Genomic DNA, 27,977 nt, shown 5'->3' with positions numbered 1-27,977 from the left:
ATGGATGTACGAAATTTCATGGCAGAATATTTTTGTGAGGCCGAAGGGTTTCACAACTGCAGGAACGATTATAAAAGTGGATTTTCCTTCTCTCTGTCGTCAATCAAAGGAAGTCAGGGATTAACCTAAAACTGATCGTAAAATAATCAACATGGACAGCCTAGATTTTTTAACTCAAGTTTATTAGGTATTCAATAGTATTCTGTACTTCAGATGAAATGTCTGTTCTGACAGATATATTTTTTAGACTGTTAAGAGTCTAATCTAGTTTTGCAGAAACAGTAGAAGCCGTACATTACAAACAAAGCACTTTTCTGCCTGTTCATAGAAATAGTAATGCACAGTCCATAATACAGAATAGACACACAGCAAGAAAGGTCAGTTAAAATATAATTTACTGTAAAGCTAAAACTCTGTTAGTTCCAACTCTGCTGAAACTGCTAGTTCCAACTCTGCTGAAACTACTAGTGCAGTTCTGCAGTAAGAAAAAAGTCTGACGTTTTCGAGTTTTTCTCATGCTTCGTGTTACAATTTTCGAATATTGTTACATGAGTTGTCACATGTCCAAGTACATGTAGGGTTCACGTAATTTGTCAGTTCAAGCGGCTACTTATTCATTTTTGACATGCATGACATCAACACATCCAGAAACACTGTGAAGCATCTGTCCCAGCCTATAGACCGGGAAAGAAGAACCCATCCTTGGGGCACCAGAAATCAAGTTCTTATTTTAGAAAAAGGATTAATTAACAATTATCCTATTTAATTCTTAATACTTGTAATACTTTGGTCAACATTTATGAAGTTTTCTAAAACTGTCTTTTCGAAAAAATTTAGAGCTGAATAAAGGCTGTGAGTGTTAATTTTAGAGAGAATGTTCAATGAGATAAAGGAACCTCATTTCTGCAAAATAATGAATTTGAACACCCACTAGTAGTTGATACACGCAACATATAAATTTACAAAAAAAAAACATCAACATACAACACCCACTAGTGGTTTGACCCGGCTCCGGTTGGAGTTCCAGTTGGAAACGTCTCACTTGCACACTTTAATTTCTAATACTTGTGATAATTCAATTTCTAATACTTAACAATTATTTTTCAAAGAATTTATTTTCAATCACACAGCTTTCCGATTTTAATCAGTTTTAAGTGGGGGCTCTACACTTACAAGTGGTCAATTGACTATATCGTCAAACAAGACTTTCACTAAACAACTTAGCCTACTAGATACGTACTTAAGCCTTGTGTTTTATCTGTCAATGAAAGGATTAGGATTTCCTTGCATAGAAACACTCAATTGAGCTAATTGTATTCAGCATTGTACTACCAATAATTCCCCTAGGTATAAACTGCATTAACTTTTAAATATAAAATGTTATAACATATAAAATATTAAGAGCACATAAGTGTGCTAAAGTACACTTTTTAGTATTTGTCGATCATAGTAGCACTTTCAACACTTAAAAATGTACTATTTCGACATTTTTTGTCGCAAGTTATAAACTTTTAATACTCCTTTGCAAAATAGCACCTTTTTAGAAGAGTTCCAAAAGATTTATGATATATAAATATAATATATGAAATACGGTCACTTTTAACTATGAACCACCTGCACTCCACACCTTTCACTTATAATTGTTCCAGGAAATGATGCTATAAATATAATTTCACATATGTCTATTCATTAGTGGGTCGGGATACCTTTGGGAAAGTCGATCACACCGTCCCTCCCCCCTCCACTGTGCATGCATCAACATTAACATAATGCCATTTGCAATTCGTCTGCATATAACATGCTTCATTTTCCATTTTTTGTTGTTCTTTTCTTATTTCAAATTTATTAACAGTTTCCGCTTACTACAAACCTCTTATAGCATATTCCATTTTCCATTCTTTATTCTTCTTATCTTATTTCCAATTTAATTCCAGTTTTCTCTTAGCTCCAGTTTCTAATTTCCAATTTATTACCAGTTTCCAATCATTTTTAAATCTCATATACCTTTTATTTATTTCCCTTAAAGCATGTGCTGCTGCCATAGTCTTAATAACACAGGGATATAGACCTAAAATTACGTCTGCGCAGAACATACTTTCTTCTTCTTTTTTTATTATTCTTACCTGTGTTTTGTTTGCTTTTTCTAGTGCTTTTTTTCTTGTTTCATAAACCTTTTTTTATTACACCATGGCCACATAACACCAACTTAATCTTATCAATACACTGATATTGACATAAAAGGAGGGGTTGAGGAAGAGAAGAGAAATTCCACTCTGTCTCCCTAGCATCAGCCTGAAGTGCTACTTCAGACAGCCCCTCATTCTGAAAACCTTCTGATACCCTCCCTCTGAAAACCCTGATTGTTTATACTTATGATCTTAATAATCTTGAAAGTTTTAGCTCTGCAGCATATACTCTTTGATATGCATTATCTTTTTTTCTTATCAGAGCTGATATTTGGATACCAAATACCTGGATTACTTACAATAGGAATCTATCAAATCTAGGAGCATGTGTTCTAACAGGTTTTTTATTCGCATATTTTTCCTTCTTCAATACAAGTGGACTATTAAAAGTGAAAAGTGGTGCTATATTAAAAGTAGAAAGTGCAGCTTTTCACTCCATAAAAAGTGGAAAGCAGTGCGATCAAAAGAGGAGAAAAAACTTAGATATACCAATGCATTTCCTTTGTAGTGCATTTCTAGCATTTCTTTCTTTTTCGCCAGTGGTATCATTCGCAGAGGGCCTTTTTGGGTGTCGGTTGTTAAATTCATATCATCCTGAAATGAGAAGACATAATTACAGAAAATAGTTCTTTTTCAACCTCACCTCTTTTCTTCTGATGGTAATAACTTGTTTACAGTTCCCAGTAAAATCGGGTCTTCGGTACCTGGGCTAGTGCTCTTTTGGATCAAAAATTAGGGCGTCAACAGTTTATTATCGGCGTTTCAGTTACTTGCTTATTTACAGTAACAGGGAGCAAACTCTTGCCCAACCTTGCAGCAGCAGGAATCAAACATCAGGCCACAAAATTATTTAGAAGCAGTCTATATTCATGAGCAGCTCAAATACCAGGCCACAAATTATTTAGAAGCAGTCTATATTCATGAGCAGCTCAAATACCAGGCCATAAATTATTTAGAAGCAGTCAATATTCATGAGCAGCTCAAATACCAGGCCACAAATTATTTAGAAGCAGTCTATATTCATGAGCAGCTCAAATACCAGGCCACAAATTATTTAGAAGCAGTATATATTCATGAGCAGCTCTAAGAGTTTCAGAGTCAGTTAGAAAGTGTATTATTCTTGATCAAGAATTAAATCAATGTACATTTTAAAGTTATTTATGCAAAGTTGGAATACGTGTCACGAGTTAGCCTAGATATCAAATTACCCAAAAGAAAGCGGCCTAAAGTCAAAAATGAAAAGTTATTACAATATCATTTATCAATGCTTCCACTTGAAACATCAGACCTCACACACAGGGGAATTAAATTGATTTACCACAGTATTTAGACTATGAGGTCCACTATTGTTGCTATCATTTGCAGCTAGCTTCAAGTTAGGGTGCTGCTTAAACTCTACATACACATTTTCTATCACTACATTAAAAACAATAAACACACGTTGTAATTATTGTGTTATAATTATTAATTAATTATTGTAATTATTACACGTTGTAATATTAACACAGTTGTAATTTATTTATTTCACATGTTATATATAGTTTGACCAGCAAAAAATTCTTAAGGACAACAAGCAAAAAAAAAAGTAGTGAATACTCCTACATGATTGTCAGAAAAAATTAACTCCCCCCCCCCCCTAAAGAAAAATCACACGTAGCATTGTCAACTCCTGTCCCACAACAAAAATATCTGTAAATATTTTGACTTGATCCTCCAGCAGTGACACAAAACAGGGTAGACTTGTCAAAACTTTAACTTTGATGAAATTTATTTTTTCTTCTTCTTACAATCATATAAATTAAATATAGAATATATCAAGTATAAAAAAAATTATTATGATTATAGACACATTTCCATATTATTGGAAATTATAATTATTATTTTGTATTATACTCTTAATATTTTTTATTATATTAAAATTTCATATAAAAAGATAAATTCAAAAAATATTTTCAGCCTTGATCCTTAAAGAAATATTAATTCTTTTCAGACTCGATCCTTAAAAAAATATCCAGATTCTCCTGATTTCCTCCATTTAATTTGCGTATTTTAAGGCATAGCAACAAACTCATTCATTGCAACATACAGATTCTCCTGATTTCCGCCATTTAATTTGCGTATTTTAAGGCATAACAACAAACTCATTCCCCCAACAGAATTTATACCTAAAACCTTTGTAAGCGTGTAGTTAAAAACTCGTTGCAGTTTTTTGTTGATTGGATGAAATGTGTAGTGATGCATGCAGTGATGCATACAATGCCAACACACATTCAATTTTATATATTGAATATAAATATTCAGCTTTGAAAAGATTAAAGTAGAGGAGAAGCGTGCACAGCTATGTTGGCCTTGGTTGACTTTGTGCTGTGATAATTTGTTGGCAATAGTTTTTATGTTCCTTATATTAACTACGGGCCTTGAGAACCTTGAACCCTTAGACTTTAGTTGATATCAAAGATCTTCCCATTGTGATCTGGCAAATTCTTAAATATCCTTAAATATGGCTATTGTTTCTTAGGCATTATCCTTAAAAAACATACAGATTCTCCTGATTTCCGCCATTTAATTTGCGTATTTTAAGGCATAACAACAAACTCATTCCCCATCCCTTCTTGTGAAAACCTAAATCACTAGAATTTACACTATTTTTGTAACAAATATGGCTATTGTTTCTTAGGCATTATCCTTAAAAAACATACAGATTCTCCTGATTTCCGCCATTTAATTTGCGTATTTTAAGGCATAACAACAAACTCATTCCCCATCCCTTCTTGTGAAAACCTAAATCACTAGAATTTACACTATTTTTGTAACAAATATGGCTATTGTTTCTTAGGCATTATCCTTAAAAAACATACAGATTCTCCTGATTTCCGCCATTTAATTTGCGTATTTTAAGGCATAACAACAAACTCATTCCCCATCCCTTCTTGTGAAAACCTAAAACACTAGAATTTACACCATTTTTGTAACAAATATGGCTATTGTTTCTTAGGCATTATCCTTAAAAAACATACAGATTCTCCTGATTTCCGCCATTTAATTTGCGTATTTTAAGGCATAACAACAAACTCATTCCCCATCCCTTCTTGTGAAAACCTAAATCACTAGAATTTACACTATTTTTGTAACAAATATGGCTATTGTTTCTTAGGCATTATCCTTAAAAAACATACAGATTCTCCTGATTTCCGCCATTTAATTTGCGTATTTTAAGGCATAACAACAAACTCATTCCCCATCCCTTCTTGTGAAAACCTAAATCACTAGAATTTACACTATTTTTGTAACAAATATGGCTATTGTTTCTTAGGCATTATCCTTAAAAAACATACAGATTCTCCTGATTTCCGCCATTTAATTTGCGTATTTTAAGGCATAACAACAAACTCATTCCCCATCCCTTCTTGTGAAAACCTAAATCACTAGAATTTACACTATTTTTGTAACAAATATGGCTATTGTTTCTTAGGCATTATCCTTAAAAAACATACAGATTCTCCTGATTTCCGCCATTTAATTTGCGTATTTTAAGGCATAACAACAAACTCATTCCCCATCCCTTCTTGTGAAAACCTAAATCACTAGAATTTACACTATTTTTGTAACAAATATGGCTATTGTTTCTTAGGCATTATCCTTAAAAAACATACAGATTCTCCTGATTTCCGCCATTTAATTTGCGTATTTTAAGGCATAACAACAAACTCATTCCCCATCCCATCTTGAGAAAACCTAAAACACTAGAATTTACACCATTTTTGTAACAAATATGGCTATTGTTTCTTAGGCATTATCCTTAAAAAACATACAGATTCTCCTGATTTCCGCCATTTAATTTGCGTATTTTAAGGCATAACAACAAACTCATTCCCCATCCCTTCTTGTGAAAACCTAAATCACTAGAATTTACACTATTTTTGTAACAAATATGGCTATTGTTTCTTAGGCATTATCCTTAAAAAACATACAGATTCTCCTGATTTCCGCCATTTAATTTGCGTATTTTAAGGCATAACAACAAACTCATTCCCCATCCCTTCTTGTGAAAACCTAAATCACTAGAATTTACACTATTTTTGTAACAAATATGGCTATTGTTTCTTAGGCATTATCCTTAAAAAACATACAGATTCTCCTGATTTCCGCCATTTAATTTGCGTATTTTAAGGCATAACAACAAACTCATTCCCCATCCCTTCTTGTGAAAACCTAAAACACCAGAATTTACACTATTTTTGTAACAAATATGGCTATTGTTTCTTAGGCATTATTCTTAAAAAACATACAGATTCTCCTGATTTCCGCCATTTAATTTGCGTATTTTAAGGCATAACAACAAACTCATTCCCCATCCCTTCTTGTGAAAACCTAAATCACTAGAATTTACACTATTTTTGTAACAAATATGGCTATTGTTTCTTAGGCATTATCCTTAAAAAACATACAGATTCTCCTGATTTCCGCCATTTAATTTGCGTATTTTAAGGCATAACAACAAACTCATTCCCCATCCCTTCTTGTGAAAACCTAAATCACTAGAATTTACACTATTTTTGTAACAAATATGGCTATTGTTTCTTAGGCATTATCCTTAAAAAACATACAGATTCTCCTGATTTCCGCCATTTAATTTGCGTATTTTAAGGCATAACAACAAACTCATTCCCCATCCCTTCTTGTGAAAACCTAAATCACTAGAATTTACACTATTTTTGTAACAAATATGGCTATTGTTTCTTAGGCATTATCCTTAAAAAACATACAGATTCTCCTGATTTCCGCCATTTAATTTGCGTATTTTAAGGCATAACAACAAACTCATTCCCCATCCCTTCTTGTGAAAACCTAAATCACTAGAATTTACACTATTTTTGTAACAAATATGGCTATTGTTTCTTAGGCATTATCCTTAAAAAACATACAGATTCTCCTGATTTCCGCCATTTAATTTGCGTATTTTAAGGCATAACAACAAACTCATTCCCCATCCCTTCTTGTGAAAACCTAAAACACTAGAATTTACACCATTTTTGTAACAAATATGGCTATTGTTTCTTAGGCATTATCCTTAAAAAACATACAGATTCTCCTGATTTCCGCCATTTAATTTGCGTATTTTAAGGCATAACAACAAACTCATTCCCCATCCCTTCTTGTGAAAACCTAAATCACTAGAATTTACACTATTTTTGTAACAAATATGGCTATTGTTTCTTAGGCATTATCCTTAAAAAACATACAGATTCTCCTGATTTCCGCCATTTAATTTGCGTATTTTAAGGCATAACAACAAACTCATTCCCCATCCCTTCTTGTGAAAACCTAAATCACTAGAATTTACACTATTTTTGTAACAAATATGGCTATTGTTTCTTAGGCATTATCCTTAAAAAACATACAGATTCTCCTGATTTCCTCCATTTAATTTGCGTATTTTAAGGCATAACAACAAACTCATTCCCCATCCCTTCTTGTGAAAACCTAAAACACCAGAATTTACACTATTTTTGTAACAAATATGGCTATTGTTTCTTAGGCATTATTCTTAAAAAACATACAGATTCTCCTGATTTCCGCCATTTAATTTGCGTATTTTAAGGCATAACAACAAACTCATTCCCCATCCCTTCTTGTGAAAACCTAAATCACTAGAATTTACACTATTTTTGTAACAAATATGGCTATTGTTTCTTAGGCATTATCCTTAAAAAACATACAGATTCTCCTGATTTCCGCCATTTAATTTGCGTATTTTAAGGCATAACAACAAACTCATTCCCCATCCCTTCTTGTGAAAACCTAAAACACCAGAATTTACACTATTTTTGTAACAAATATGGCTATTGTTTCTTAGGCATTATTCTTAAAAAACATACAGATTCTCCTGATTTCCGCCATTTAATTTGCGTATTTTAAGGCATAACAACAAACTCATTCCCCATCCCTTCTTGTGAAAACCTAAATCACTAGAATTTACACTATTTTTGTAACAAATATGGCTATTGTTTCTTAGGCATTATCCTTAAAAAACATACAGATTCTCCTGATTTCCGCCATTTAATTTGCGTATTTTAAGGCATAACAACAAACTCATTCCCCATCCCTTCTTGTGAAAACCTAAATCACTAGAATTTACACTATTTTTGTAACAAATATGGCTATTGTTTCTTAGGCATTATCCTTAAAAAACATACAGATTCTCCTGATTTCCGCCATTTAATTTGCGTATTTTAAGGCATAACAACAAACTCATTCCCCATCCCTTCTTGTGAAAACCTAAAACACTAGAATTTACACCATTTTTGTAAAAAATATGGCTATTGTTTCTTAGGCATTATCCTTAAAAAACATACAGATTCTCCTGATTTCCGCCATTTAATTTGCGTATTTTAAGGCATAACAACAAACTCATTCCCCATCCCTTCTTGTGAAAACCTAAAACACTAGAATTTACACCATTTTTGTAACAAATATGGCTATTGTTTCTTAGGCATTATCCTTAAAAAACATACAGATTCTCCTGATTTCCGCCATTTAATTTGCGTATTTTAAGGCATAACAACAAACTCATTCCCCATCCCTTCTTGTGAAAACCTAAAACACTAGAATTTACACTATTTTTGTAACAAATATGGCTATTGTTTCTTAGGCATTATCCTTAAAAAACATACAGATTCTCCTGATTTCCGCCATTTAATTTGCGTATTTTAAGGCATAACAACAAACTCATTCCCCATCCCTTCTTGTGAAAACCTAAATCACTAGAATTTACACTATTTTTGTAACAAATATGGCTATTGTTTCTTAGGCATTATCCTTAAAAAACATACAGATTCTCCTGATTTCCTCCATTTAATTTGCGTATTTTAAGGCATAACAACAAACTCATTCCCCATCCCTTCTTGTGAAAACCTAAAACACCAGAATTTACACTATTTTTGTAACAAATATGGCTATTGTTTCTTAGGCATTATCCTTAAAAAACATACAGATTCTCCTGATTTCCGCCATTTAATTTGCGTATTTTAAGGCATAACAACAAACTCATTCCCCATCCCTTCTTGTGAAAACCTAAAACACTAGAATTTACACTATTTTTGTAACAAATATGGCTATTGTTTCTTAGGCATTATTCTTAAAAAACATACAGATTCTCCTGATTTCCGCCATTTAATTTGCGTATTTTAAGGCATAACAACAAACTCATTCCCCATCCCTTCTTGTGAAAACCTAAAACACCAGAATTTACACTATTTTTGTAACAAATATGGCTATTGTTTCTTAGGCATTATTCTTAAAAAACATACAGATTCTCCTGATTTCCGCCATTTAATTTGCGTATTTTAAGGCATAACAACAAACTCATTCCCCATCCCTTCTTGTGAAAACCTAAATCACTAGAATTTACACTATTTTTGTAACAAATATGGCTATTGTTTCTTAGGCATTATCCTTAAAAAACATACAGATTCTCCTGATTTCCGCCATTTAATTTGCGTATTTTAAGGCATAACAACAAACTCATTCCCCCTCCCTTCTTGCGCAAACCTAAAACACTAGAATTTACACTATTTTTGTAACAAATATGGCTATTGTTTCTTAGGCATTATCCTTAAAAAACATACAGATTCTCCTGATTTCCGCCATTTAATTTGCGTATTTTAAGGCATAACAACAAACTCATTCCCCATCCCTTCTTGTGAAAACCTAAATCACTAGAATTTACACTATTTTTGTAACAAATATGGCTATTGTTTCTTAGGCATTATCCTTAAAAAACATACAGATTCTCCTGATTTCCGCCATTTAATTTGCGTATTTTAAGGCATAACAACAAACTCATTCCCCCTCCCCTCTTGCGCAAACCTAAAACACTAGAATTTACACTATTTTTGTAACAAATATGGCTATTGTTTCTTAGGCATTATCCTTAAAAAACATACAGATTCTCCTGATTTCCGCCATTTAATTTGCGTATTTTAAGGCATAACAACAAACTCATTCCCCCTCCCCTCTTGCGCAAACCTAAAACACTAGAATTTACACTATTTTTGTAACAAATATGGCTATTGTTTCTTAGGCATTATCCTTAAAAAACATACAGATTCTCCTGATTTCCGCCATTTAATTTGCGTATTTTAAGGCATAACAACAAACTCATTCCCCCTCCCCTCTTGCGCAAACCTAAAACACTAGAATTTACACTATTTTTGTAACAAATATGGCTATTGTTTCTTAGGCATTATCCTTAAAAAACATACAGATTCTCCTGATTTCCGCCATTTAATTTGCGTATTTTAAGGCATAACAACAAACTCATTCCCCCTCCCCTCTTGCGCAAACCTAAAACACTAGAATTTACACTATTTTTGTAACAAATATGGCTATTGTTTCTTAGGCATTATCCTTAAAAAACATACAGATTCTCCTGATTTCCGCCATTTAATTTGCGTATTTTAAGGCATAACAACAAACTCATTCCCCATCCCTTCTTGTGAAAACCTAAAACACCAGAATTTACACTATTTTTGTAACAAATATGGCTATTGTTTCTTAGGAATTATCCTTAAAAAACATACAGATTCTCCTGATTTCCGCCATTTAATTTGCGTATTTTAAGGCATAACAACAAACTCATTCCCCATCCCTTCTTGTGAAAACCTAAAACACCAGAATTTACACCATTTTTGTAACAAATATGGCTATTGTTTCTTAGGCATTATTCTTAAAAAACATACAGATTCTCCTGATTTCCGCCATTTAATTTGCGTATTTTAAGGCATAACAACAAACTCATTCCCCATCCCTTCTTGTGAAAACCTAAAACACCAGAATTTACACTATTTTTGTAACAAATATGGCTATTGTTTCTTAGGCATTATCCTTAAAAAACATACAGATTCTCCTGATTTCCGCCATTTAATTTGCGTATTTTAAGGCATAACAACAAACTCATTCCCCATCCCTTCTTGTGAAAACCTAAATCACTAGAATTTACACTATTTTTGTAACAAATATGGCTATTGTTTCTTAGGCATTATCCTTAAAAAACATACAGATTCTCCTGATTTCCGCCATTTAATTTGCGTATTTTAAGGCATAACAACAAACTCATTCCCCCTCCCCTCTTGCGCAAACCTAAAACACTAGAATTTACACTATTTTTGTAACAAATATGGCTATTGTTTCTTAGGCATTATCCTTAAAAAACATACAGATTCTCCTGATTTCCGCCATTTAATTTGCGTATTTTAAGGCATAACAACAAACTCATTCCCCCTCCCCTCTTGCGCAAACCTAAAACACTAGAATTTACACTATTTTTGTAACAAATATGGCTATTGTTTCTTAGGCATTATCCTTAAAAAACATACAGATTCTCCTGATTTCCGCCATTTAATTTGCGTATTTTAAGGCATAACAACAAACTCATTCCCCCTCCCCTCTTGCGCAAACCTAAAACACTAGAATTTACACTATTTTTGTAACAAATATGGCTATTGTTTCTTAGGCATTATCCTTAAAAAACATACAGATTCTCCTGATTTCCGCCATTTAATTTGCGTATTTTAAGGCATAACAACAAACTCATTCCCCCTCCCCTCTTGCGCAAACCTAAAACACTAGAATTTACACTATTTTTGTAACAAATATGGCTATTGTTTCTTAGGCATTATCCTTAAAAAACATACAGATTCTCCTGATTTCCGCCATTTAATTTGCGTATTTTAAGGCATAACAACAAACTCATTCCCCCTCCCCTCTTGCGCAAACCTAAAACACTAGAATTTACACTATTTTTGTAACAAATATGGCTATTGTTTCTTAGGCATTATCCTTAAAAAACATACAGATTCTCCTGATTTCCGCCATTTAATTTGCGTATTTTAAGGCATAACAACAAACTCATTCCCCCTCCCCTCTTGCGCAAACCTAAAACACTAGAATTTAAACTATTTTTGTAACAAATATGGCTATTGTTTCTTAGGCATTATCCTTAAAAAACATACAGATTCTCCTGATTTCCGCCATTTAATTTGCGTATTTTAAGGCATAACAACAAACTCATTCCCCCTCCCCTCTTGCGCAAACCTAAAAAACTAGAATTTACACTATTTTTGTAACAAATATGGCTATTGTTTCTTAGGCATTATCCTTAAAAAACATACAGATTCTCCTGATTTCCGCCATTTAATTTGCGTATTTTAAGGCATAACAACAAACTCATTCCCCCTCCCTCTTGCGCAAACCTAAAACACTAGAATTTACACTATTTTTGTAACAAATATGGCTATTGTTTCTTAGGCATTATCCTTAAAAAACATACAGATTCTCCTGATTTCCGCCATTTAATTTGCGTATTTTAAGGCATAACAACAAACTCATTCCCCCTCCCCTCTTGCGCAAACCTAAAACACTAGAATTTACACTATTTTTGTAACAAATATGGCTATTGTTTCTTAGGCATTATCCTTAAAAAACATACAGATTCTCCTGATTTCCGCCATTTAATTTGCGTATTTTAAGGCATAACAACAAACTCATTCCCCCTCCCCTCTTGCGCAAACCTAAAACACTAGAATTTACACTATTTTTGTAACAAATATGGCTATTGTTTCTTAGGCATTATCCTTAAAAAACATACAGATTCTCCTGATTTCCGCCATTTAATTTGCGTATTTTAAGGCATAACAACAAACTCATTCCCCCTCCCCTCTTGCGCAAACCTAAAACACTAGAATTTACACTATTTTTGTAACAAATATGGCTATTGTTTCTTAGGCATTATCCTTAAAAAACATACAGATTCTCCTGATTTCCGCCATTTAATTTGCGTATTTTAAGGCATAACAACAAACTCATTCCCCCTCCCCTCTTGCGCAAACCTAAAACACTAGAATTTACACTATTTTTGTAACAAATATGGCTATTGTTTCTTAGGCATTATCCTTAAAAAACATACAGATTCTCCTGATTTCCGCCATTTAATTTGCGTATTTTAAGGCATAACAACAAACTCATTCCCCATCCCTTCTTGTGAAAACCTAAATCACTAGAATTTACACTATTTTTGTAACAAATATGGCTATTGTTTCTTAGGCATTATCCTTAAAAAACATACAGATTCTCCTGATTTCCGCCATTTAATTTGCGTATTTTAAGGCATAACAACAAACTCATTCCCCCTCCCCTCTTGCGCAAACCTAAAACACTAGAATTTACACTATTTTTGTAACAAATATGGCTATTGTTTCTTAGGCATTATCCTTAAAAAACATACAGATTCTCCTGATTTCCGCCATTTAATTTGCGTATTTTAAGGCATAACAACAAACTCATTCCCCCTCCCCTCTTGCGCAAACCTAAAACACTAGAATTTACACTATTTTTGTAACAAATATGGCTATTGTTTCTTAGGCATTATCCTTAAAAAACATACAGATTCTCCTGATTTCCGCCATTTAATTTGCGTATTTTAAGGCATAACAACAAACTCATTCCCCATCCCTTCTTGTGAAAACCTAAATCACTAGAATTTACACTATTTTTGTAACAAATATGGCTATTGTTTCTTAGGCATTATCCTTAAAAAACATACAGATTCTCCTGATTTCCGCCATTTAATTTGCGTATTTTAAGGCATAACAACAAACTCATTCCCCCTCCCCTCTTGCGCAAACCTAAAACACTAGAATTTACACTATTTTTGTAACAAATATGGCTATTGTTTCTTAGGCATTATCCTTAAAAAACATACAGATTCTCCTGATTTCCGCCATTTAATTTGCGTATTTTAAGGCATAACAACAAACTCATTCCCCATTCCTTCTTGTGAAAACCTAAATCACTAGAATTTACACTATTTTTGTAACAAATATGGCTATTGTTTCTTAGGCATTATCCTTAAAAAACATACAGATTCTCCTGATTTCCGCCATTTAATTTGCGTATTTTAAGGCATAACAACAAACTCATTCCCCCTCCCCTCTTGCGCAAACCTAAATCACTAGAATTTACACTATTTTTGTAACAAATATGGCTATTGTTTCTTAGGCATTATCCTTAAAAAACATACAGATTCTCCTGATTTCCGCCATTTAATTTGCGTATTTTAAGGCATAACAACAAACTCATTCCCCCTCCCCTCTTGCGCAAACCTAAAACACTAGAATTTACACTATTTTTGTAACAAATATGGCTATTGTTTCTTAGGCATTATCCTTAAAAAACATACAGATTCTCCTGATTTCCGCCATTTAATTTGCGTATTTTAAGGCATAACAACAAACTCATTCCCCCTCCCCTCTTGCGCAAACCTAAAACACTAGAATTTACACTATTTTTGTAACAAATATGGCTATTGTTTCTTAGGCATTATCCTTAAAAAACATACAGATTCTCCTGATTTCCGCCATTTAATTTGCGTATTTTAAGGCATAACAACAAACTCATTCCCCCTCCCCTCTTGCGCAAACCTAAAACACTAGAATTTACACTATTTTTGTAACAAATATGGCTATTGTTTCTTAGGCATTATCCTTAAAAAACATACAGATTCTCCTGATTTCCGCCATTTAATTTGCGTATTTTAAGGCATAACAACAAACTCATTCCCCATCCCTTCTTGTGAAAACCTAAATCACTAGAATTTACACTATTTTTGTAACAAATATGGCTATTGTTTCTTAGGCATTATCCTTAAAAAACATACAGATTCTCCTGATTTCCGCCATTTAATTTGCGTATTTTAAGGCATAACAACACACTCATTCCCCCTCCCCTCTTGCGCAAACCTAAAACACTAGAATTTACACTATTTTTGTAACAAATATGGCTATTGTTTCTTAGGCATTATCCTTAAAAAACATACAGATTCTCCTGATTTCCGCCATTTAATTTGCGTATTTTAAGGCATAACAACAAACTCATTCCCCCTCCCCTCTTGCGCAAACCTAAAACACTAGAATTTACACTATTTTTGTAACAAATATGGCTATTGTTTCTTAGGCATTATCCTTAAAAAACATACAGATTCTCCTGATTTCCGCCATTTAATTTGCGTATTTTAAGGCATAACAACAAACTCATTCCCCCTCCCTCTTGCGCAAACCTAAAACACTAGAATTTACACTATTTTTGTAACAAATATGGCTATTGTTTCTTAGGCATTATCCTTAAAAAACATACAGATTCTCCTGATTTCCGCCATTTAATTTGCGTATTTTAAGGCATAACAATAAACTCATTCCCCATCCCTTCTTGTGAAAACCTAAATCACTAGAATTTACACTATTTTTGTAACAAATATGGCTATTGTTTCTTAGGCATTATCCTTAAAAAACATACAGATTCTCCTGATTTCCGCCATTTAATGTGCGTATTTTAAGGCATAACAACAAACTCATTCCCCCTCCCCTCTTGCGCAAACCTAAAACACTAGAATTTACACTATTTTTGTAACAAATATGGCTATTGTTTCTTAGGCATTATCCTTAAAAAACATACAGATTCTCCTGATTTCCGCCATTTAATTTGCGTATTTTAAGGCATAACAACAAACTCATTCCCCATCCCTTCTTGTGAAAACCTAAATCACTAGAATTTACACTATTTTTGTAACAAATATGGCTATTGTTTCTTAGGCATTATCCTTAAAAAACATACAGATTCTCCTGATTTCCGCCATTTAATTTGCGTATTTTAAGGCATAACAACAAACTCATTCCCCATCCCTTCTTGTGAAAACCTAAATCACTAGAATTTACACTATTTTTGTAACAAATATGGCTATTGTTTCTTAGGCATTATCCTTAAAAAACATACAGATTCTCCTGATTTCCGCCATTTAATTTGCGTATTTTAAGGCATAACAACAAACTCATTCCCCCTCCCTCTTGCGCAAACCTAAAACACTAGAATTTACACTATTTTTGTAACAAATATGGCTATTGTTTCTTAGGCATTATCCTTAAAAAACATACAGATTCTCCTGATTTCCGCCATTTAATTTGCGTATTTTAAGGCATAACAACAAACTCATTCCCCCTCCCCTCTTGCGCAAACCTAAAACACTAGAATTTACACTATTTTTGTAACAAATATGGCTATTGTTTCTTAGGCATTATCCTTAAAAAACATACAGATTCTCCTGATTTCCGCCATTTAATTTGCGTATTTTAAGGCATAACAACAAACTCATTCCCCATCCCTTCTTGTGAAAACCTAAATCACTAGAATTTACACTATTTTTGTAACAAATATGGCTATTGTTTCTTAGGCATTATCCTTAAAAAACATACAGATTCTCCTGATTTCCGCCATTTAATTTGCGTATTTTAAGGCATAACAATAAACTCATTCCCCCTCCCCTCTTGCGCAAACCTAAAACACTAGAATTTACACTATTTTTGTAACAAATATGGCTATTGTTTCTTAGGCATTATCCTTAAAAAACATACAGATTCTCCTGATTTCCGCCATTTAATTTGCGTATTTTAAGGCATAACAACAAACTCATTCCCCCTCCCCTCTTGCGCAAACCTAAAACACTAGAATTTACACTATTTTTGTAACAAATATGGCTATTGTTTCTTAGGCATTATCCTTAAAAAACATACAGATTCTCCTGATTTCCGCCATTTAATTTGCGTATTTTAAGGCATAACAATAAACTCATTCCCCCTCCCCTCTTGCGCAAACCTAAAACACTAGAATTTACACTATTTTTGTAACAAATATGGCTATTGTTTCTTAGGCATTATCCTTAAAAAACATACAGATTCTCCTGATTTCCGCCATTTAATTTGCGTATTTTAAGGCATAACAACAAACTCATTCCCCCTCCCCTCTTGCGCAAACCTAAAACACTAGAATTTACACTATTTTTGTAACAAATATGGCTATTGTTTCTTAGGCATTATCCTTAAAAAACATACAGATTCTCCTGATTTCCGCCATTTAATTTGCGTATTTTAAGGCATAACAACAAACTCATTCCCCCTCCCCTCTTGCGCAAACCTAAAACACTAGAATTTACACTATTTTTGTAACAAATATGGCTATTGTTTCTTAGGCATTATCCTTAAAAAACATACAGATTCTCCTGATTTCCGCCATTTAATTTGCGTATTTTAAGGCATAACAACAAACTCATTCCCCATCCCTTCTTGTGAAAACCTAAATCACTAGAATTTACACTATTTTTGTAACAAATATGGCTATTGTTTCTTAGGCATTATCCTTAAAAAACATACAGATTCTCCTGATTTCCGCCATTTAATTTGCGTATTTTAAGGCATAACAACAAACTCATTCCCCATCCCTTCTTGTGAAAACCTAAATCACTAGAATTTACACTATTTTTGTAACAAATATGGCTATTGTTTCTTAGGCATTATCCTTAAAAAACATACAGATTCTCCTGATTTCCGCCATTTAATTTGCGTATTTTAAGGCATAACAACAAACTCAGTCCCCATCCCTTCTTGTGAAAACCTAAATCACTAGAATTTACACTATTTTTGTAACAAATATGGCTATTGTTTCTTAGGCATTATCCTTAAAAAACATACAGATTCTCCTGATTTCCGCCATTTAATTTGCGTATTTTAAGGCATAACAATAAACTCATTCCCCTCCCCTCTTGCGCAAACCTAAAACACTAGAATTTACACTATTTTTGTAACAAATATGGCTATTGTTTCTTAGGCATTATCCTTAAAAAACATACAGATTCTCCTGATTTCCGTCATTTAATTTGCGTATTTTAAGGCATAACAACAAACTCATTCCCCATCCCTTCTTGTGAAAACCTAAATCACCAGAATTTACACCATTTTACAACAAATATGGCTATTGTTTCTTAGGCATTATCCTTAAAAAACATACAGATTCTCCTGATTTCCGCCATTTAATTTGCGTATTTTAAGCATAGCAACAAACTCATTCCCCATCCCTTCTTGTGAAAACCTAAAACACCAGAATTTACACCATTTTACAACAAATATGGCTATTTTTTTCTTCTTCAGAATTAGCATTAAAATATTAATACTTTTTTCACTTGTTTTTTTAATCTGTCTCTTTCGAAAACGTGTGGGCATTGTAATGGCGTTTTAACTATCTATTGTAGAATATTATATTCACTATATTCAATAAATAGAGATTATGCTAACCAACATCTTCTCAAACTCTTCCTGAATTTGTTCATCAGTATAATTTGCCAGGCTAAAATGAATTTCTTCATTGATCTCATTAAAATCACTTTCTGACTGGGGTCTATTCAAAGTGGCACTTGATCCTCCATATGCTGGCAATTTGATACCTCCCTTTTTGGGTTTTTTAAGTCCAAACATTTTGTCCATCCTGAAATAGACAAACAGTTGATTAAACTGAGATGCTGATGAAAATGCATACATTTCAATATATAGGTGAACAGTTTACACATTATTAATGTTAGTCATAAAATTATTTCAATATAGTCATAAAACAAATCTCAATTTGTAGATACAAGGACCCAAAACAAGACCCTTGGCCCGGTGCCCACTACCCTTAAATTAGCAGATACAAGCGTGTGACATTTCTTTTCACGAAAAATCATAATGATTCTTTGGAGAGGGGCTCTAAATGCTGATAAGTGTCACAGTCCAAATTAGAACATATTAAGCACACACTTCATGAATAGGATTATATTTTCATCAAAAATGGTATGTAAGGGTTTGTGAGGTTGCTTATAATAGGTCAGAGGCTAGTAATCAATAAGGTGGTAAAAAAATCAATAAAGTTGTTAAGATCAATAAGGTAAAAATCAATAAGATTGTTAAGATCAAAGGATGACTTTGAATAATCAAAAGACATATGTACAAATTTCACACAAAGCATTTAAATTATAACATTAGCAATATAATTTAATTTAATTAACAATATAATTAAAACAACTTGAGAAAAACCTGAATCAGTCAAAGATTAAAAGTTATAATGCTCTTGTTAAGACCCTAAAGCAGTTAAGGGAGACCTGAAACCCCACTCATTGCCCCAAAGGCATCCCTACATTTTCGTTTGGCCTTAGACGGCTGGTTTAAAATGACCATCTTTGGCAATAGGTCATGCTTCATTCACAGAACATGTCCTAGCATCTCATTAGTCAGTCAGCTGCCCAAAACAATATGTTGGCAATTTCAATGAAAAACAAAGAGCAGATCCTCCTCTGATTGTTACAGCATACATGTTCAAAATCAAAACATGGTAAGTCAAACAAACAATAATGAGGATATTACAATGACAAAATTTCAAAGACAGTGAATTGTTCAAGAAAACTAAATGAATATTCTTGCTAAGGTAAAATACCGGTAAAATACGTAAATTACGTAAAAAAAAGTAAATTACATAAAATAGGTAAAATACCAATTTTACAGGGGGTCTGTAAAATTGCAATAAAATTCCCAATTTTACCATGACCAATTTTACCAGTTACAACACTAGGTAGCCTACAGTGGATGTAGATATTTCAAAGTCATCCTGTGGTATATATAATAATATAATATATATTGAAAACCCGTCGTATACAATAAATGTACAATGACAGAGTATACAAAAATACGAAAAGAGGAAACAAAACGATAATAATAACAACAAAAGCAACAACTTCTTAAATAGTATACAAAATAGTACAAAAAGTGTAAAATTAAAGATAGCATACTCAAAGATTACAACAGAAACAACAACTTCTTCTAAAATAGCAACAAAGACAACAACTTTTTAAAGGAGAAAAAAAAAAAAAAAAAAAAAATAGTTTAGGAGTTTAGGTATAGTTTAAAAATAAAAGGTATAGTATAGGCGCTGGGAAAATTTCTGAGTTTCATTCACATAACTCAGCTGTTTTCCATGATAACAGAAAGCTCCTCATCAAGAAATTTACTGCATGACAGCCCTGTATTTTTTCCAAGAAAATCAGCTAAATTTAAGCAAAATTTACCAATTTTTGGTAAATTTACCAATGTTTGTATTAAATTGCTAAGTAAAAGATGAATGCACCACTCATTGTCCCTTTCAACTTAAAAAAGCTCCTAAATTTTGTCATAATAAATTTATGTTGTAAGAAAAAATCATTTGAAAAGAAACATACCATTTGAATTATTACTACTATTGTAATTGCATCCCAGCCTTCCCCCATCCCTAATGCAGCCTAATATAGACTTGTCTATATACAACAGTTTAGGCTACTGATTTTTCAGATTTGCAAGCAGGCAAAACATAATTGATAGCAAGACCGTATCCAGAGGGGGGAGGGGGTGTAGGGGTATTACCCCCCCCCCTTGAAAAAAATCCCGGATAGAGCCCTGGTTGGTAGTACAAAATTTTATTTCCCATATTCCCATGAATTTAAACAAAAGAAGCCGTGAAGAGGGTGTATAAAATTATATTCAAAAATGTCAAGGATAAGAAACAAATTAGAAAAGAGACTAGAACTTGATACAATGAAAAGGACTATGCCTGGAACCATGTTTTGAAATAAATTTCACCCCACATTTTTTTAGAAATGTGTCTAATGTAACAGCCATGTTTCTAGTATATTTTACTTGCAAAAATTAATTTTTCACTTTACTTTTGATTTCCATCTTCTTATTCCTCACTTTGTTTTTTCTATGACATATTTTCCCATAATCTTCAAGGAAATTAAGTAAAAAAAAAGCTTTTTTCAACTGAAAGTAAGAAGCAACATTAAAACTTAAAAAATAGAAATTTTTACAAATATAAGAAGAGTTGCCCCCTCCTTGATACCCGGCTCTTCAAGCTAAAGTTGTTTCATACTTTTAAAAATAGCTTCTTATTATTCTAATCAAACGACCCTATGTTTCAGGAGTTTTTATTAAAGAATCAAGACAAAATTCAAATTTTAGCATAGGAAGCAAGGTATTAAGGAGGGGGCAACCCCCCTCACATACATAACAATTTCTGTTTGCTTTAAACTTTAATGTTACTCCTTACCTTCAGGTGAAAAAGCTTGTTTTTTGTAATTTAATTTCCGGTTGTTTTTTAAATATCAATAGAAAAATCCCCCTTCCCATGGAAAGTTCCTCTATACAATTCAATTTTTGTGAAAATTTACCCCAGACAATTACCCTTAACATCTCCTTATGTGAAATTGAGTCAGCAAACAGAAAGTAAGACAAATAAAAAGGACTTTGTATAGGAATTCTGGAAAATTCCCCCAGTGCTAAATTTCCCCTGAAAAGTTCACCCTCCAGAAACTTCCATCCCCATGGAAAATCACCACACCCACCCGAAAAATGTATGGATACTTCCCAATAACAAGTACTATATGTAAATACTGAGCAAATTTTATAACTTGAAGACCATTCCCCAGGAGCTGTGGGGGGGGGGGGGGTACAATTTTTTGCTGTCGTTTGTCCTGATAGTCCTGTGAGGAAGCTTGTGAAGTTATGCGAAACGAGATGGGTGGAGTGTCACGATTGCATTTTAGTTTTTATGTCTTTGTATTGTGCGATTATTTCTGTACTTGATGAAATAGTTGGTAGCATATGGTGCGATACGGAAGTTATTTCAAAAGCGAATGCGTTGGTTTCAGCAGCAACCAAATTTAGTTTTATGTTCACGATGGCTATGGTAGAGTTTGTAAGTGCCATAATGCTCTCTGTCTCTAAGGCGCTGTAAGCTGAAGATTTAGACTTAGTTGAGTGCTGTCGGCATGTTAAGCTATGTTCTGATAATTTACTGCAGTCAAAACAAAATAATTTTGAAACAATTTTTCAGAAGGCCTATGAGCTTGCACAAGAGTTAAATGTGGCTCCGGCTGTCCCAAGGTCTCTCCGTCGAAAGTCCATCAACAATAACGAGTCCATCAAGGTTTTTTATCGCGAGTCATTGTTCAAACCTTACTTTGCTTCACTTATTGAAGAATTTGATCAAAGATTTTTGTGCCATCAGGAGGCATCTTTCAAAATCGGAAGGCTTTTGCCAGCTAACAGTGAGTCATTAAAAATTAATGAATTTGTGAACGCTATTGCTGTTTACGAGGGATTTCACGGGGGTAGACGTGTGCTCGAATGTGAGTTAGTCCTTTGGAAACAGAAGTGGCTCGGAATGTCTGAGAAACCATCAACTGTTGCTTCGACTCTTGCGTCATGCAATGCAAAATTTTTCCCATGCATTTGAAGGCTTTTGACGATTTTTCAGACATTACCAGTGACAACCGCTTCTGCTGAGAGGAGCTTTAGCTGTCTTAAGCGATTAAAAACCTATCTGCGGAGCTCAACAGGCGAGGAGCATCTGAACAGACTAGCTCACATGACCCTGAACCACGATATCCAGGTCGATGCTGACCAAGTTTTTGATCGATTTGCAGCCAAAAAAGACTGGCGGCTGTTACTGTGAGAGGTTAGGTCGTCTTTCGTTGCTTGTTTCTCTAAGTGCAGTTGATTCTGTTTTTTAAACTTTAATTGTGCTTCATCCTCTGTAAACAATGTTAATATCAATACATGTCTTGCTTTCATGGCTGCTATATTAGGTAGACTGAGGCCCCCACCCCTCCGAAACCAAATTCTGGGCAGTTGTCTTTGTTCTAATATTATTTTTTATTTATTTGGTTCTCTAAAACAAGGGTCCCATAGGCAAATATAAGTAATAATGCACTTCTTTTTTTTATATTTTCTAAATTCTGCTGCTTCATGGCAGTTCCAAAACATCTACTCGCCCAAAATAGAAACTCTCACTGCTTCTAACTTTTTTTTAAATTCTGACTTTGTTGGCAAAATTTTGTCATCCATTCTCAAACAAAAAAACAACTAGAAATACTCATGACAAGTGTGTACTTTTCATTGCTTTACCTAGCTACCCCCCCCATACCCCCCGCCTGAAATCTTGCACTATGAGAGATCATTTTCTTGCTCACATGACTGCTATAAAAAGGTAGACTGACGGCCCCCCCCCCCAAAAAAAAACAACAAAATCCTGGATACGCCCCTGGTTCACTGTAATACAAATATGCAAAGTTTTTGCTACATTTATGAACATGGACAAGGAATAGGATGTTACATGCCAGTATGTTGTTACCAACCCTGAAGAAGCAGTTCTGTTGCAAATTGATCAAGCAGTTCTGTTGCAAAGTTCTGTTGCAAATTGATACCTTTTCTGTCAAGTCTCACTTGTGGGCCAAGGTTTTACAGCAGTAGTTGGCATTTGTTTCTGGTTGACGTGCTTTTGTTTTCTTTGTGTCAAAATTATTAGTGTTTTGTGTTTTGTTTTTCTTTTTTGTGCTGCATCTGTTTTTCATTCATAGGTATTAAATACAATCATTCATTCAAAATAATGGGAAATTCATTACATACATACAATTCAGGGTATATATTTGCACATTGGGGAGGGAGAGGGGGGCTAAAATTCATTTCTGAGATAATTGAAATTTATATTTGTATTGAGGATGCAATTCTGATTCTAAAGATATGCCTACTTCTTAGCTATCTTATTGATGAGTTAATCAGAAAATTTAGCAATGCATCTCAGCAGCAAAATGTGCCAGTTGCTAAAAGGAAAAAAAGCACAGCTGGCTCATAAGACAGGCTAGTGAATATTAAACCAGCTAATCATGAATAATGAGAAAAAATTAGGTTATTTGAAAAGTGACAAAAGTTCAATTGGTATAATCACTTTTTATGCATAAACCAGTATTAATAATTAGTCTTGGTCATTATCTTGTATGGTTTTCAAAAGTTCTATTACTTTCTTGAAGTAATTGACAATAACATAAAGTCAAAATTGGATTCTTTTTTTATTGAATTGTATTAATAATGCTCCTTGATAACTAAGGTCCTTGCAGTGGCCCTGCATTGTGTTCAAATTCTTGATTCTGTATTACCAAGCTGAGACCAAGCCCAATACAGCACCAAAAGACTTAGATTTTCATTGAAGTCATGGGCTTAATAATTTGAATTTAGAGCAGATATCACTTACCACCAGGATGTTTAATCTGTTTCTAAATTGAGCAGATTCTTGTCTCCTTGCAAATAACAGTCTAACAGCTTTTTTTTGCAAGTAGTTGAAATACACTGTGGAAACCTAAGCCAATCTTAGCGGTGGGAAGCTAAGCTTTGCTTCCCAGCTTGCAAAAAAAAGGCTTTTGGCATCACTTTAATGGTTAACCACTTCAAATAAATTATGTTAATGCAATAAAAGTAGAAACCTGCAGCTAGATTCAATATTTTATGCTTTTTCCAAATATCATAATTGCTTTTCTGACATTGCATTCCTCCCTTGATGGTTCTGTATAATTCCTTGACCTATCCCCTATCTGCATAGGGAATATCTGTATAATCCCTTGATGGTTCTTAGTCAACTGTATGACTTTATTTATGTTTGCTCTGTAATAGTATAAGGTATCATAAGTCATCTGTATGACTTTATTTGTGTTTCCTCTATAAAAGAATGAGGCATAAAAAGTTACCTGTATGACTTTTTATCATAGAAAGCATGCTACTGTCTTTTGTTTGACTTTATACTGCTTTCTAAATAGTAATAAATGACAATATTTGATCTTTAGTATATAAAGGATCAATGACTATTTTAGTCAAACATTGCAAACCCAAATTGGTAAATATCTTGATTAAAAGAGTACTCAGATAGTTAAGAAACAAACATACCTCTGCAATCAAAATTTCATCCTGAGGTAAAATTCTAGTTTAGCTACTTTTCACCAACTTGGAAAGAGGTTGGGGTTATGAGAATGAAACTTTCAGGGATAAGTCTACAGACTAAAGTGTGTCCTGGGCAGGTATTTTGAAGTACCTACCTCTACTCCTTCTCCCTCTAGAGGACAGTGACTTTTAAAAATCTTTATATCATGAAAGTGAAACCTTGCAAATAAATTTTCTGCTTAAATGAAGTACAAGGAAACTTTTTTCAGCTTTACAACTTTGCTCAATCCCAATTTACAAGGTTTCAAAGATATTCAAATACATTTCCTAAATTTAGGAAAAAACATTGATATAGCTTGAAATTCTATTCAAGTAACAGGAATTGCATTTTCAGAACTAACCAGAGAAAAATAAACTGATAACTGAAAATAAATATAAAATGTTGACTTGTCAAAATTTCAATAGGTAAAAGACCTGTCAAGTAGGCAAATTTCTAGGAATTAAAAATCAGAACAGGGTTAACATAGAATCTTGGGAATATCTTCCCAGAGTATGCTTTTGGCCTATTCATTAAAATTTCATTACTGAAATTTTCATTTTCCAAGCCTAATTCCTTTCCAAGATAGCAAAAATTAGCTAAAGTAGAATTTTACCTCATCCTGAATCTAAATAAGATATTTTTTCTGTTGCAAATTTAATTTTAAACCTTTCACAGACCTTAAAGTTGATACCCTTTTCTCTTATTTCAGATACAGCTTATATAGATTACCTGTGTCTGAGTCAATCTTGTTAAAACCAATTTAACTATAAACTGGATCAATGAGACAAAATTGAGAATCAATAAATGCTAGGAAAATATATAATGGGGGCTATATATTCAGGTAAAGCTACAAGGGATAGGTTGAGATTGAATTAACAACAGAAACAAATGTCATATTTAGATTCAAGATGAAATTCTGATTCTAGAGGTAAGTTTGTTTCTTAGCTGTAGTGTTTGATATTATATTAAGATTGCTTTGCTTGTGCTTTAGTATTTGTTATTGCTTGTGCTTATATTGCCTTTTGTTGCAGGAACCTGGGTTTAATAAATGCATTAATTGAGATTGGTGCATGGTGTCAGAAGTGGGATTTGAACCAATGCCCTCTATCAAGGACCAGAACTTGAGAAGGCTCCAGGTGGGACATGGAGCACAGCAAGAGTAATTGCCCAATCTGAGTCTCCACAGATCTGTCATCAGACAAAAAAGAATACATCTCTCAAACTACCTCAGAAAAAACTCTGCAACAAAAGACATGGGTGGTCAAACTGGCAGGGTTTTGACCCTATTTGCTACCCTAAACAAGGCTGTTCTGCTTCAGTAGTCACCCCTACTACCAGTAAATTAGCTCTACAGATCACTGCTCTGCTCTTTGGCACTAGAATGGTTGGGGACAGAGATCACCCCATCAGAATCCCCAGTTCAGCCATGTGAAGCAGTACCTGGTTCCCAAGCTGGTGACAGAACACAGTCTGGAAAAGTGATCATCTCACCAAAGAGATTGAACCTGTAAACAGTTGTGTGTAGGTGAAGTAGGTACTATGTATACAGAGTACACACCAGGGAAGTGAGCCTATTACCTTCTTGTATTTTGTTAAGAAGATTATGAGTGTAAGTGTGAGAGTAGAATTAATTAGTGCATAACTGTTATGGGTACCTAGAGTACACTAGAGAAGCAAGTGTACAAATGAATCATGTTGTTTAAAGCTAAAAGAAGGGAAATGTAGTGCTAGATACCATATTATGATGGCTTTCCTTATGCTTTAGTATTTGTTAGGCCCTATTGCTTGAATTTATATTGCTTTTGTTGTAGGAGCCTGGGTTTAATAAATGCATTACTCAAGCTTGTTGCATTAGCAATCTGAATACTCTGTTAATCAAGATACTTAACAAAAGACTGGGTCAATATTGACTAGTCTAAAAGCTCAATTGGGGGTAAATTTTTTGTTGTTCATATTATTGACTTACAAATAAAGTAAACATAGCCTACCACTTGATGCCTTTTTTATGCTCTTTCTAAATATAATAAAAATTTTTGTCCGAAATGAATTTTACCCCCACCCTTATATATACCAATCCAGGGTATATATTTGCACATTGGGGGGGGGGGTATTGAGTTACAACTAAAGTGAATATACCACTTGATGCCTTTTTTTTGCTCTTTACAAATATAATAATAATTTTTCTTGGAAATGAATTTTAGCCCCCACCCTTATATATACCAATTCAGGGTATATCTTACCTGTTTATAAGTACATCAAAGTGACATCAGATATGAAATTACCCCCACCCCCCTCCGGATAAACTAGATAACTATAATTTTCATATGTAGGGGTGGGGGCTGAAATTCATTCAAAAAAATAATGGTGATTATATTCATAAAGAACATAAAAAGGCATTGAGTGGTAGGCCTATATTCACTTTAGTCATAACTCAGAAATAAAATTGGTAAATATTTACCAATTTTATTTCTGATGTAAATGAGAGGTAAGTTTAAACTTTTGCCCAACCCCCCCTAATGTGCAAATATATACCCTGAATTGGTATATATAGGGGTGGGGGAGGTAAAATTCATTTCTGACAAAAATGATTATTATATTTGGAAAGAACATAAAAAAAGGCATCAAGTGGTACATTTACTTTATTCATAAGTCAATAATATGAACAACAAAAAATTTAGCCTACCCTTCAAAATCCCTTCCCAAGACATACTTTAGTAATTTTATGTTGTTCATATTATTGACTTATGAATAAAGCAAACATACCACCCAATGCCTTTTTTTATGCTCTTTCCAAATATAATAATCATTTTTGTTGGAAATGAATTTTACCCCCACCCCTATATATACCAATTCCAGACCCCCAATTCCTTTAAACCCCCCCCCCAAAATTGGCAAATTTATACCCTGAATTGGTATATATAGGGGTGGGAGTAAAATTCATTTCCAACAAAAATGATTATTATATTTGAAAAGAGCATAAAAAGGGGGACTCCACCCTTTGACTGTTGGAAAAAATTAGTTTATAAGCTTATATAGAATGGTACTATCCCATCTCCTTATAGTTAAAAACATTTTAGTCATCTAGTTGGAAAATTTGGCATA

General features: G+C 33.5%; 1 protein-coding gene across 1 annotated transcript in view; it reads right to left on the bottom strand.

The window, feature by feature from the left end:
- Positions 1-27,977, bottom strand: part of LOC148945419 (protein diaphanous-like) — a 298,677-nt gene that overhangs the window by 261,474 nt on the left and 9,226 nt on the right. Inside the window, exons 2-3 of the mRNA XM_089099035.1 lie at positions 18,362-18,551; positions 2,676-2,780 (exon numbers count right to left, since the gene is read on the bottom strand). Of these exons, the coding sequence (XP_088955161.1) occupies positions 2,676-2,780; positions 18,362-18,550 (294 nt within the window). The 5' untranslated portion in view covers position 18,551. The remainder of the gene's footprint in view (positions 1-2,675; positions 2,781-18,361; positions 18,552-27,977) is intronic.

The sequence above is a fragment of the Artemia sp. Qi Xiang Cuo genome, chromosome 13 (assembly GCF_049724085.1).
Source record: "Artemia sp. Qi Xiang Cuo chromosome 13, ASM4972408v1, whole genome shotgun sequence".
Lineage (NCBI taxonomy): Eukaryota > Metazoa > Arthropoda > Branchiopoda > Anostraca > Artemiidae > Artemia > Artemia sp. Qi Xiang Cuo.
This window is presented reverse-complemented; position numbering and strand designations above follow the sequence as displayed.